The sequence below is a fragment of the Eulemur rufifrons genome, chromosome 20 (assembly GCF_041146395.1).
Source record: "Eulemur rufifrons isolate Redbay chromosome 20, OSU_ERuf_1, whole genome shotgun sequence".
In the NCBI taxonomy this organism is placed as follows: Eukaryota; Metazoa; Chordata; class Mammalia; order Primates; family Lemuridae; genus Eulemur; species Eulemur rufifrons.
The window spans coordinates 4,455,244-4,469,911 of record NC_091002.1 but is presented as its reverse complement, the minus strand read 5'-3'; the positions used below and the strand labels follow the sequence as shown (position 1 = coordinate 4,469,911).

The following is a 14,668-nucleotide window of genomic DNA, read 5'->3' as shown; positions in this document are numbered from 1 at the left end:
AGGAAGCAGCAGCAGCACAGACAGGGAGGGCGGGCGTGTTGGTGGCTCTGTGTGGGTCCCTGTTGACCTCTGCCTTCCTGGAGCACATGGCGGGGCGGGACTGTCCCCCGCTTACGTCAGCCCTTGAGACGAGACAGGAGCTGGGGTTACAGATGGAAAGAGGGACCTGTCCAACAAAAAGTGAACTATTCTTTTAGTTTTATTTTTGTTTTATGAGTTGCTCTAGGTCAGTGGAAGAAATAGAAATTCTTCCATGGAAAACAATTAAACATTAATATGACAGGCAACTCAGAGCCTGTGGTCCAAACCCTGCCTTTCACAGAGGGGAACACTGAGCCCATTAAGGTTGCATGACTTGCCCCGAGCCACGCAGCTAGCTGAGAGCAAGCCAGCCCCGGCCCGATGCACACACAGTCTCCGGATCCTTCTTCTCCGAAGGAACTTACCACTTCCGTGACTCCTAATAAACAGGTTTATTGTGTTGGCGATTAGACACTGCAGTGAATCCCGGTGTCTGGCACTTTCTTGGAAGTACGGTAGCTCCCCCAGAGAGCAGGCAGAGTGTATCTGCAGCATCTAATCATACACATGAGGATTCTGTCAAACTGCTTGGTGGACAACTCTTACCTCTGTTAAGAGAATATCTTCTGTCCACAAGATTTTAAAACTGTCATCTAGTTCTTCACTGGGGCAAGGGGGAAGTGGAGGAGTCTTCAGAAAAGTGAAGGGGGAACAGTGGCCATATTCAATTATTTTAGCACAGCTGCAAAGTTCCCGGCAGAACAAAGTAGCTGGACCAAGGCCCAAGAGACCAAGCCTGCCAAGCTGAGTCTCTGCAGCTGCTGCTCCGGGGAGATGAAGTGCTGAGCGGGACAGGCCGGAAGTGCAGTGCCCCTGAGCAGAGCTCCGTGGGAGCGATTGGGAGCAGAGTTCAAATCCCAGCTCCTCCGTGCAGTGCAGCCTGGTCAGCTGTGCCCCTGAGTGCGGGACATGGGTGCTATAAGGGCCTTCCTCATGGAGACGGGGGAGGAGGAGGCTTCCTGCAGATGCTCTCCCAGGTTTGGGAGGGTGTGTGAGGGCCACAGCCTGGCTGAGTGGGCCAGGCCCCCTAACCTGCAGCACCAGTTGTTGCTGCCTAACATCTTGTACCTCTTGCTAGGCCTGCTGAGAGTTACATTTAGCTTAACACACTGGCATCTAGACAGTATGATCTGAGATGTGTGCAAAGTCCACTACCCAAAAAAGGATCTTTTATTTGCCCTTCTCCTGAGCTTACATGTCCTGGCATTCCTGTCACTTTGTGAATTAAGCTACTGTCACCAGGAAATGTGTTTCCATCTTTGCCTCCCTTCCCTATCCCTGTCTCCCTCTGGGGTTTGGACTGTTATACCCATCCCTTGACCGGCCCACTCTGTTCTGCTCTGTGTCCCCTCCAGGCCACCAGATGGAATCTTTGAAACTGTAGACCAATCACATCAATCCATGCTGAAAAACCAAAAATGTTTCTACTATTGCCCAGTCAGGGCCTCTGACAATCTTGTCTCCACTTCACTTTTCCAATTTCTCCTACATTACTGGATTAAGAACCAGGTCTGATTTGCTCACCTGTTGTGTCCACAGCACCCAGCAGAGTCTGGCAGATATAGCAACTCCGTAAATATTTGCTGAATGCACAGATTTCCTTAAGCAGATTGCTTAACCTCTGGGTGCCTCAGCTTCCTCGTCTATGAAATGGGCTCAATACTTAAATTTCTTGGCTTTTATAAAAATTGAGGATAAAATACATGAAACATTGAGCTTAATGCCTAGTCCATAATTTATACTCAGTAAATGGTCACTGTTATCCATTTGTTCATCTGACATGCTTTTTATTTAAAAAAAATAAAACAAAAAACTTAAGCATACCAGACCTACCCAAGATAACAGAAACACAATGTCAGATGAGTTGTTGATTAATAAAGAAGGTGAGAAAAAGGAATGATCTCAAAGTGCCAGGATGGGGGCTTCGTGGAGTCTGAGTAGCCTGAGCTGAGTCTGAAGGACCTATTGGATATTTCTAGGTCCCTTCCAGCCCTAATGTTTGGTGGCTTTATGAAGCTTTCAGTGACAGGATTTTTTAGTAGACATACAGGAAATTATATACTTCCCACTTTGTGTCATAATCCACCTTCACAAAACTTCGGATGATGTTTGACTTAAGGAGGGGGAAGCATTCTTAGTACCAGGGCCTCCATGCTGGGCGTATTGGTGTGCAAGCGCTTTGGGCCCTGTGCCAAGTAGAGGACACATTGCAGGATGGCCAGGGGGCTGTTTGGCATTGGCAGGGCCATGACCAGCTGCTGGCAGCATCTTGACATGTGACATCTCCAAATACTGCTGCTTGGATGCCCTTTTGCAGGCCCTCTCTTCTTAGCTGACTATAAGCAAATCCTTGCTAAGACATAACCAGCGTTACATTGGGATCAAATGCCTCTCACAAGTGTTCAGCGTCTTGGCCACATGTAACGAATGCACAGTAGCCTCTCGGGCAGACACTGTCATTTCCCTTCCTAAAGAGAACAAATAAATAGAAACTTGGCCCCTCTTCTAAGAGGCTGCCCCTGCCTGCTCCTCCACAGCTGCCTGAATTCGAGAGCCACCTGGCACCGAGACCGGAGACGCCAGATATGCAGAACAGCTGACGAAGGGTTTATATCTGTTCCCCCTCCGTCTGTATTTTTTGTTTGTTTGTTGAATGGTAGGCCTATAAAGTTAGTTTTATAGTTCTAATGAAACTTCCTTGTGCATTCTTGCCACAGTGTTGCAGGAAACAGGATTCTTTCTTTAGAATTTGGGGCAGAAATAAGCTCAAAACATTAAACTGAAATTCTCAAATTTTTGAGATACAGTAACACCCTCCCCTAATACAATAAGTGGGATTCAAAATAAAAATTCAAATATATATGGAGCTGCGTTGCTGGGCAGCTCATTGATACGCCCTGGGTGGCCTGTGACATGCCATTCGCAGCCTCCAATTCTTGCCAAGGGTCCAGCCCGCCTGGTCCTGCTATGCTCTGGCACCACCTGCTGGCAGATATGGGGATGACTTGGGGTCCAGGTCAGCACTGATTTCATCAGCTAGACTAGGGGTGTTGGACTGGGAGAATATTGGGGAGTATGGAGGAGCCCCCTCTGGCCCTGGATTCCTTAGGCGAGGTCATCTGCCTTTTCCTGCTTGGCCTCTCCATGTCCTCCACCCAGAAAGTGGGAACAATGAGCCCCCTTTTTGTGAAAGTCGGGGGCAGTGGACTGCAGGGAGGCCAGTTGTCTCGTGTGGACATGTGACTGTGGGAACGACTATTGCTGAAAACAGGTCTGTTATCCTGGGTGAAGTTTTTTTTGAAAGGTGTTAAATTATGGTATTTTCATATGAAGTCACACTCTAAATAAAATGTGAATCTATCCAATATAATCATTCCTTTTATGGCTGAAATGTCAAGAAATTCATAGCGTCTGGTGACTTTGGGCCAGATTCTGCCAGGAAAGAAAATGCCGTGAGAGTCTATACCCCACTTTAGGGCTGTGTCCTCCATTTGGCTGGGGCGCACTCAGGAACCGCAGCCCCCTGTGTGCGGGACCACGCACGGGAGACAGCTGTGCCCACAGGGTGAGCCCTGAGAGTAGAAGGTCGTGTGGAATTCAGGAGGCATGTTGTCACTGTTTATTGAGAAGGCAGAGATGCCATCGGGCCTTCTACTTATTGCTTAAATTCCTGAATCCATACGTTAGCCTCTCGCCTCCCCCGTCAAGATCCATGTTGTCTTCTGCATCGAGGCCAGGCTCCTACGACTGGTGTCCAGCCTTCTCTGTCTTCGAGGTCACTGGGGTTTCAGGTCTCAGTTTCTTCCACTGCTTCTCCAGGCCCAGTGGAGGGACACCTTGGCCCTGACCCTTCCAGATCACCTGCCGTTTCCCGCTGGCTGCTCTAACTGTGATGTCCAACACTCCCTACAGCTTACTGCTTCTTTTTAGAAATCATTTCCGAGGATGCTAACCTTATGATGAAGTTACTGGAGAGGATTTCTTGCCTTTCAGTTCCTTTTCCATGTACCATGATGTTTGTCAACTCATGCTCTTAAAACACTTAGGATTGATGTAGTTGGCAGTCATTGTATAAAATGCCACAGAAGTGGGCTTTCAGCATGATCGATTACTTATAGATGGCATCAGAGTTATAGATAGCAAATAGTTCTAGTAGCCATTGCTCAGATGTTCAGATATTATAGTTAATTCTATGTTTTTAAGTAGAGCTTTCTTTTTTCTTTTTAAAGAATAAATATCTCAGAACTATGTCATTTACAAATAACATTTTACAGAATGAAAATCGTAGTGTGAGGCCCACAGTAACACTTTCTCTGCCATCTTTCACTCCCAAAGGGCTTTAGGTCTAACTTTGCTTGTGGGCTTAGACAAGACACTTCACATATCTGGGGGTGAACTTCCTCCTTCATAAAATGAACCCCCTCAGATACTTTCCAGCTTTGAATGTCTTTCCAGCTGGAGCGTCTCTGTCCCCCCCAACCCCCGCCCCTGCAAATGTACAGAATAACTAGGGGCTTTGATCCAGTTTAACTTGTTCTCTGAACACAAGAGGGCAGCCAAGCCACAGGCCCGTGAGCCAACGGGCTGGCTTCTCTGTTACTTCACAAATACAGCGACTCCGGCCCCCGTGCAAGTGTTAGTTCCAGGAGAAGCAGTGTGTGCTTTTGTTTAGTGTGTGTTGGTGGAAATGATGTCATATTCAGCCAGATGAGAATTTAAACTTTATAAGTGTGTACCTAGTAAATTCATTGAGCAAATATAAGTAATATGTAATGCAAAGCATCATTCTGGGTCCTGAACATACTTCTTTTTTTTTTTTTTGTCTTTATGGTGTTTATCCATTGCTAATAAGGTTTATAAGACTTAGAATAATAAAAGAAGTAGAAATCTTCTTCCAAAACCCTTTTGGAAAGACATTTTTAAAAATCAAAATTGGACAGGGTGTATTTTGTTTTGTTTCTTAACGTTTTTAAGCCAGGGGTGTGTGTGTGTGCACACATGTGTACATGCATGAATTGAACTAGTAGCTGAATGACTTAAGTCAGGAATCCTTGTTTTATTCTTTTTAGCCTGCTAGTCAATATTTTATATGCTGTTTAACTCACTTTCTAAATCTTAAAGGAAGGTCAATAATTTACTAGCATGATAGAGTGAGTGGAAGTTACAGCCACCCTGTGATATCTATTTTTCATGCCGTGCTATTTCTAGAAAAATGCATTTTGAAAATTGTCCATTCCCTGTGTTTGATGAGATACCCTTTTTAAAAAATGAAGATAATGATTCTTCCTGTAATTCCATCCCATATGGCTATCCGTCTATCTGTGATATACTGAAGATACCATGCCATACCAGAGGTACAAATAACAAAATGTCACGTACTTGCAGACTCGAGTTTGAATTTCATTTGAGCCAGCTTCGTCAGTCAGACATTTCAGGGACCGAAGAGCCACTGGGTACTTCTTCAGCCTCCAGCTAGGAATCCCACCGCAAGGACCCTCCAGTGCTTCCAGCATTGGAGAACTTACACCTCTCAGGGCCACCTATTTCTTGCAAAGTTTTCATTTTTAGATAGTTTTTTCCTCACGTTAAGCCAAAATCTGCCTTACTGTGGCTTTTGCCCTATTTGCATCATTTGCAGCTACTCAAAATAAACCCAAATCCTTCTCCAGCTGTTCGAAGGCAGCTGTCATGCGCCCCTTTCCCCCTGGCCATCCAAGACTTGATGGCCTAGTGACTTCACATTCTGCGTGTGAATTCCAGATCCCCACATCAACGTTAGGCATTTGTTCTTCGCACATGTTAAATTAGGAGGTTCTGAGTATAGTCTATGTTCTGTTATGAAAAGCCTCCAAAACTTGTTTGGAAATTATATTGCAGTAGTGGCTCTTGTTGTTTATGTGAATTTGCATTTAAAACTTTGCTGTGTGTGGGATTTGTTTTATACATGCTCCCTTGCCTGGGCTTCTTCAGTGAGAACTTGTCACCACGCCTTTTCTGTCTTAGGAGGTCGAAGGTGTGACATTTGTCTCCCTGCAGGCTATCTGAACGTGCTGTCCAACAACCGCTGGCGGGAGCGCTGGTGCAGAGTGAAGGATAACAAGCTCGTGTTCCACAAGGACAGGACGGACCTGAAGACCCACATTGTTTCCATCCCTCTCCGCGGCTGTGAGGTGATCCCAGGCTTGGACTCCAGACACCCCCTGACGTTCCGGCTGCTTCGCAATGGCCAGGAGGTTGCAGTGTTGGAGGTACGGTGTTGTCCACTGGCCATGCTCCACAGAGGTGCACACAGTGATTTTCCTTCCAAAAGCCAAATTCTGACTCCTTTATCAAAATTCCTTGCAAATTTCTGATGGCACCTTTGTTTGGATTCATTCCCTTTTCTCTCACTGCCCAAGTCTGTTGGTTTCTGCTTTTCTTCTTCCATCAGTTCCTCTTTCTGAGACACACTGATGCAGTAAGCAGCACGGTGCCAGTTTTCACCGAACTGTGCATGTCAGATTTGTCTGTCTCCTTGTGTCACTTCCTCTTCATATGTGTTTGCACGGAAATGAAATACACAATCCCATGTAGTAGATTGCTCTTTTAAAATAACCCATAAAATAACTTGTTTTAAAATTTCCAATAAAACTCTTTACCCCTAACTGTTGGCTGCCTTTGAAATGGTGGTGAATGTTTCCTTTGGAATGTTCTTGACTTCTTTACTGTCGGAACAGGCATTTTTGGACAAGCTGATTTCCTCATTGACAGTGGCCAGCGAGCCAGGTTCCTCGGAGACCAAAGAGCACCTTTGGTTTTTAAGAACTTGTGGCTTTATATGCATTTTGTTATTTTTTTAGCTGCTTCTGTAGAATTTATTATTCACTAAAGCAGAAAATGACAATGAAAACTAATAGCTACATACTCAAAACTTTCATTTTTGAAAGTTTTTTAATTCTATTTTTTGTCTTACATTAACTTATTTTCTATCCAGTATTAATTCAGGCCTTTTGTTCCTTTGTCTTTATCCTCTACTTGGCATTATTATGATTAAGATGCAAAGATATACACACATACCCATATATCCATGTATGTACAAATGTCAGGTTACAGAATTTCAGATACACGTGAGTGTGTTTATGTTGTATAGTCAATAGAAATGAGGAGAGATGATGTGGTGGAATGGGCTGATGTGTGATCTAAATTAATTGGATGTAGAGCCAAATTCTGCACGACTGCACCATGACACCCATCGGTGGAGGAGAGTGAGCCTGGGGCTGCCACCAGAGTCGAGGCTGTGCAGGGAGGCAGTCAGTCTCGAAGATCTTGAATTCACACATAGGAGTTTGTTTCAGGGACTGTTTTCACAGAAACCACTTTTTTTTTTTTGGTGAGGATAAAACATAGATGAACAATAACTTCTTCCCGCAGGGCCCAAGAGCCTAGCAGTGTGGGGTAGGGGAGGGCAGAGGGACCGAGCGTGATCTGGCAGAGGGGGGTCCCGTCTTAGCCCTGCTGTGACTTTGATCACAACCAGGTCGTTTGTTCCCTCCTGGTTTCTTCGCCCGTCTGTAAAGCACAAGCATCGGGCTAGACTCGGTGTACCTGGTAAACGTGTGTGGGCTGCGAGCCGCAGGGTGGATGGCAGTGGGAGAAAGCTGAAAACTGAAATGATGTGACGACACAGGTCTCCTGTGAGGGCTTCGGCAGCAGAGCTGAGGGCTGCAGGGAAGGGAGGCCCGAGCTGGCACGCACTAGACCTGGGAAGGAAGAGAAGAGGTTGGGATGGGTGCTCGGGCTGAGAAGCCCAGGACAGGCGTGGTGGGCAGAGGGGAGGGAGTCACCTGTCCTGCCTTTGCCAGGGGCACAGCACGTGTGTGCCTCTCTGGGACATGGTAGTTTTTGGCACCTTCCCTAACACTGAGACACTGAGGAGGACGCTTACTTCTCGAGAATGCTGAAGAGTGAGGAGGCTCAAGTCTCCTGAATGACGGCAAGAACTGGAAGTTTATCCAGTGTCGCTCCATGGAGGAAAGCTGTTTTTACAGCTGCAAAAGTGTGACTTCACTTAAAAATGACACACAGAAAAAATCCACAACATTCCAATATAAGCAAAAAGCTCTGTTCTGATCAGTAGTGAAATGCAGTGAGCCAGCCAACAAAGTTGTAATGTGATCTGCACTTTGTTCAAGATCATTTTAACTGTGGTTTTGAGATAATTTCAGAATTATAGAAAAGTTGCAAGAATAGCACAAAGAATGCCTGTATACCTTTCACCCATATTCACCAAATATTAATATTTTACCATTTTGGTATCTCTCATGTGCATACGCACTCTCTGTCTCTCTGTATGCATGTATGTATATATAAAGTTTTTCAGAAACTTTTGCAGATATATTGTCCTTTTATCCCCAAATAATTTGGTGTGTATTTGCTAAAAACAAGGACAGCCCCTCATTAGAACCACAGAATAATTATCAAAACGAGGAAATTAACATTCGTATAGTACTCTAGATCTTCATCAGATTTCCCCGGTTATTCCAACAGTGCCCTTTATAAGCAGAAGGAAAAGTACAGATTATATATATATATATATTTTTTGAGACAGAATCTCACTCTGTTGCCCTGGCTAGAGTGCCGTGGCGTCAGCCTAGCTCACAGCAACCTCAAACTCCTGAGCTCAAGCGATCCTCCTGCCTCAGCCTCCCGAGTAGCTGGGACTACAGGCATGCGCCACCATGCCCGCCTAATTTTTTCTATATATTTTTAGTTGTCCAGATAATTTCCTTCTATTTTTAGTAGAGATGAGGTCTTACTCTTGCTCAGGCTGGCCTTGAACTCCATTCCGCTGCCAAGTCTCTTTCGCCTCCTCTGTCTGGTTTCGTGACATTGACGCTTAGGACCGGTACAGACCAGTTCGTTTGCAGAGGGTTCCTGGGTCTGGGCACGTCTGCTCTCTCCCCATGTTGGGATCGGTGGGCCTCCTTAGCGGGAGCCCTTGGAAGTGGTGGCATGTTTTACAGCGGGTCATATTAGGAGGCGCACAGTGTCAGTTTGTCTCAGTGACATTAGTGACGTTAATTTGGATCCCTTGGGTGAGAATTCCCCACTGTAAATTTACTGCATTTTCCCTTTATCTTTGATAAGTATCGCGTGGGGAGATACTTTGAGACTATGTAACTGTCCTGTTATTAGTCACAATTTTGCCCACTAAGTTTGGCTTCCATTAATGACTCTTGCCTGAAACAATCATTGTAATGACAGTTGCTAAACGGTGACTTTCTAATTCTGTTATTCCTTCTGCATTTATTACTGGCATCTACCGTGAAGACAGTTTTCTTCCCCTCCCATTTAATTAATTAATTAATTCATTTACATATGTGTATGTGCATCAGTGGAGATTCATAGATTATTGTATAAATCAGTGATTATAATCTTTTATTATCATGACTTATTTTGATCAAATTATCACAGATTTGGCCAGTAGGAGGCCCTTTGAGCTGGCTCTTGTGTCCTTTGTTGTGTCCCTGTAATAAAGAGATCGTGGTCCCCATGATACTTTGATTATTTTCCTCACGTTGTGGCACAGCAAGCTCCAGGCTCATCTTGTGCCTTTCCCTGCCTCAGACCTGCCCTTTCTCCAGAGCACACTGGCTCCTCCTAGTGGGGAGTATGGCATTTAGACTCTGCGCTCTGGGCGCTTGGTGTGTTCACTTCCACCGGGGTCATCGCTTCTGGGTGTGTGTACATATGACACACATGCACATATCATGCATGTTTATATGTTATACATACGATACATACTTTAAGTGTAAATACACACATGCATATACATTTATACATACAGATACGCAGACACATCTATATCTACTCTTTATATATTGAAAACCATGTGGTCATAACTAACACCTCCATTTCCAGTCCAATACCACAGGATCGTTTTTAAAAACACTATGAGGAAATTTCTCATACAATGAACTATGAAGAAAACAATTAGTAAACTCTAGTATAGTAATATCATCACATCTTAGATATTAATTGTATTAAAACACTTTTTAAAATGCTTTGATGAAATTGTTATAGTTACATCAGTACAGAATTAATCATGGATTCACTCTTGATATAGATTTTGTTTTGGGAAGGACAGAAAACCTATGAAGAGCACATACTTATGATTTTTTTTTAATCCAAGTATTCAAATCAGTTTGCCTTAATTGGGTAAACATTGGTTACATCCTTACTCTGGGCAAGGCACATAACTGGAATCCCTTCATTTTGTCCTAATGGCCTCATTTGGTACTGGTTAGGAATGATTTACATGTGGAAATTATCACTAGCCCATTTTATCAACATACAAAAAAATAGCTTCTTATTTGTTAGTGGTTCTTCCTCTAGAGAGGTTTTTATGTGTGGCATGGAATATTTACTTATACTCTGATCAGTGTTCAACCTGTCAAGGTTATAGTTCTAAAACCTAATTTTCTTTGTGCCTGCAAACTCAATTTACAGATCTATCTTTAAAAAATTAGAAACTTTTATAAAAAATAAAATTTATTTTTTCTTCTACATTCAGTTAACTCATAATTTGATAGCTTAACTTCCCCTAAACTTTAACCATTATTTACATATTTGATTAATCAAATTTATTTAGATATTTCAAATACCATTAAAAATATAACTGAGTTTCTAAATCCCTTAATAAGGATGGCTTAAAAATTCAATGAACATAATCTTTTAAAAAAATTTTTATTGTTTTAAATTCAATTCCAATAAATTAGGAGATTATTCAATATTACCTAAATGTTTATTTATTTATTTTTGAGACAGAGTCTCACTCTGTCACCCAGGCTAGGGTGCTGTGCTATCAGCCTAGCTCACAGAACCTCAAACTCCTGGGCTCAAGCGATCCTCCTACCTCAGCCTTCTGAGTAGCTGGGACTACAGGTGCATGCCATAACACCCTGCTAATTTTTTCTATTTTTAGTTGCCTGGCTAATTTTTTTTTTTTTTTTTTTCTATTTTCAGTAGTGTTGGGGTCTTGTTCTTGCTCTTGCTCAGGCTGGTCTTGAACTCCTGATGGCAAGGGATCCTCCCGCCTCAGCCTCTCAGAGTGCTAGGGTTACAGGTGTGAGCCACCATGCCCCGCCTCAACGAACGTAATCTTAAAGCTATATTCCAGACTTGCAAATTAAGCAGATCAAATTGGAGGGAATTTCAAACATTTTAAGGAATGGTGTGCACAGAACATTGTTACAGTTATGGAAATGCAATTGATATACAAGTAAGTTAATTTTTTACGCCACTTAATCAAGAGAAACAAAATTACCATTTCAGGCCCATTTAGGGGTTAGTGGTTTAAAAAGTTTAGATTAACAAAGTTGAGACCTAAGGGCCTAGATCTTGACTGTGTTCCAAGGCAGGCCAGCAACAGTTGGAGTGCACTCCTTTTTATAGCCAGATTTTGTTGCCAAATTAATGAGGCTTTCTAAACAACTTTCTTTTACTGGGATGTAATTAATCCCATTGACTTTCATGTCTTGCTCCCTAGTGCCTTCCGCCAAAATAATTGGAAGGCATTTTAGGACCTCAGATTTTCATTATCTCTGGTATAATCATATGCAACTTCCTGCATTAAGGCCTAGTACAAATGCGATGTTAACCCCATCATTCAGGCAATGACTGCATCTTCTTTCTCATTTATTCTTACGTGCTTTATGTTTCATTGCTTTTCCTATTATACGGTCTCTTTATTGACACATTTATGAAAATTTTTATCTTTAGTTAAAAGCCAAAACACTTTATCTTTAGTTAAATAAAATCTACTTTTTTCCCCCCACTTCAACAGGCATCCTCTTCTGAAGACATGGGCAGGTGGATTGGGATTTTACTGGCTGAGACAGGGTCATCCACAGACCCGGGAGCTCTGCACTATGACTACATAGACGTGGAGATGTCTGCAAATGTCATCCAGACAGCCAAGCAGACCTTCTGGTAAGATCCACAGCTGTGTAAATGGCACCAAAGTTGAATATCTTTTCGTTAATTTTTTAACTTAGTTTTTGTGTGAGTGTATAGTCTCAGAAAAAAGCTAACAACTCTTTTGCATTATATTAGTCCAAATTTTGTTGAAATATTTTTGTCATGTCAGCCCTCTGGGTTTTCTATGAGAGCAGGGGTGGCACACTTGTATAAAGGACCAGGGCCAGACGTTCCCTGTCATAACCACTTGGCTCTGCCACTGCAGATGGGTGTGGCGGTGCTCCAGTGCCACTTTATTTGCACAAACAGGCAGTGGGCCAGATTTGGCCCGTATTTTGCCTACTCCTGTGTTAGAGGAGCAGTTCTATGAAGCAGAAATGATTCTACATGTTACTGTAATGAGGACTGAGTTTCCAAAGTCCCCAGTCAAGTACTTTGTAAATTTAAATTGTCATTTTTTAAAAATGCTCTTATGTATAAAAACATCCTTTTGAACCACGAATATTTCTTTAACATAATGGTGGCAAAGATATTTATAGCAGCAGTTCTCAGTGTGGTCCACAGACACTTGGGGGTATTCAAGACTCTTTCAGGCAGTCTGCAAAGTCAAAACAACTTTCATAATAATGCTAAGACATTTTCCTTTTTCACTGTTTTGACATTTGTGTTAGCAATAATCACTGGCATCTTAACACACACGATAGTCCCACCACATGGTATTGTTAATAGTAATTATGTTCACCACGGCTACACATCTGCAACATTAAAAGAAAATGCTGGTCTCACTTGAGAGGTCCTTGATGAAGCAGGAAAAATTGCTACTTTTTCTGTAAAAGGCCAACTAGTAAATATTTTTATTAAATCTCTTAAGTATGTATCTTTTTAACATTCTGTGTGGCCACAGAAAGTACGCAGGCTTGCAGAATGATAATGCGTGTCTTGAGGAAAAGCTCGCATACAATTGAGTTGCTAATAGAACTATCTTCCTTTTTAAATATATATTTTTTTTATTTTTACTTGAAGAAACAACTGACAAACTATAGTTATTCGCACTTACATATTTGTAGACATTTTCTTGAAAATGAACTAACTACACCCCTCATCTCTAGGCAAACAATTGGCAGTATATGTTGCCTGTGATATATTTGAACTTTCACTCAGAAATTAGAATTTTGGAAAATTTATATCCGCCACCGTGAGCTTGCCAGCTTCCCAACACCTACAGACTCTTCTGCTGAGATCTGCGGTAATATCAATAGTGATTTTTTTAATACTGTGTAATGAAATGTGTCAACATTTGAAAGATCTACATACGGGTAGATCTGCATGGGTAAAAGATCCATTCCAAGTGCAAGATAAACTGAAGGGTTTTAATGTAAGTTTATTGATGTGATTTCACATTCCACGTTGCAACTAATCATTAAGAAACCATCATTTGCTGACTTTTGGTGTAGTATCAAAGAATATCTACAGCTATCTGAAAAAGCTATTAAAATAAGCCTCACTTTTCCAGCTACCTACCTGTGTGAGGCTGGATTTTCTTCATGTGTCGCAATCAGAGGAGCAGAAGCAGGCGAGACTGTCCATTCGCCTTCTCTCCAGCTGCACACTAATGGGGCGTGCAGCTGGATGTGTGGTTTACACGTGCAAACACGCAAAACAGTGCCACTTTTCTTACTGCTAATAATGGTTTTTTATTGTGGAAAATATAGTTTTCATAAAAATATATTATTTATGTTGAAATATGGGTTCATTACTATTATTTTTAAGTGAGTAAAAATGAATAAATGTCTCACGTTGAATTTCAAATGCAGAAGATAGTAGATAGCAAATCTGGGTTTGGGTCCTGCTACGGTATTTACTAATTGGAAAAGTTAGACAAGTCATTCGTAACCTGTTAGTGCCTCTGCTGCTTCGTGTAGAAAATACGTTAGGAGAGATGATGTCTGAAACTTCTTCTGGCTCCAATATCTTTGATCCCTTGAGTCCTGCTCATATTCCTGTCATCTTTAGTCTGGATTTGGGGCTGGGGATGAGGGGTATTGAAACAAAACATACAGCAGGAGTGGTTGGTGTGTTTGTCCATGCCAGCAGACCCGCCAGCACTGGCTAAGACTATGCAACCTTTCAAATATAAAGAGGATAAATTGAAATATTTACACTATACTTTGCCTGTCTAATACGAACACCACCATCTAGTTTTTACTCACAAGTGGTGTTTATGTGGAATTGGAGTAGTCTTTGTTTGTATCTTGAATGGTGAATGAACATCTATTTAATGCTTGGCTAGGACATTCTGGGGCTAAAAAATAGTTTTTCTCAAGGTTAAGATAACTCTGGCCCGTATTAGGAATCAAGCCACCATATTACACCCAACTAAGGTCAATAGCCTTGACAAAATGAATTAGTCTTGTACACATTTTCCAGAAAATGCCCAGTAATGCTAGAGGTTTTCTATAGTACAAGTTAACTATTCTCACCACTCTTCTTTTGTATGAAAATCAGGATAGATGTCGCCAAGTACTTATTGTTCTATTTAGGCCCATTATTGTTTAATAACATTCTTTCTAATCAGCAAAATGTGGGTAAATTACAATAATTCTCCTATTTATTAAGTGCTATGCAGTAA

The 14,668-nt window shown here is 42.2% G+C and overlaps 1 protein-coding gene across 2 annotated transcripts in view; it reads left to right on the top strand.

The window, feature by feature from the left end:
• Positions 1–14,668, top strand: part of AFAP1 (actin filament associated protein 1) — a 97,443-nt gene that overhangs the window by 58,565 nt on the left and 24,210 nt on the right. For both annotated transcript variants that reach the window (XM_069495851.1, XM_069495850.1), the window contains exons 9-10: positions 6,118–6,329; positions 11,906–12,051. In XM_069495851.1, the coding sequence (XP_069351952.1) occupies positions 6,118–6,329; positions 11,906–12,051 (358 nt within the window). The remainder of the gene's footprint in view (positions 1–6,117; positions 6,330–11,905; positions 12,052–14,668) is intronic.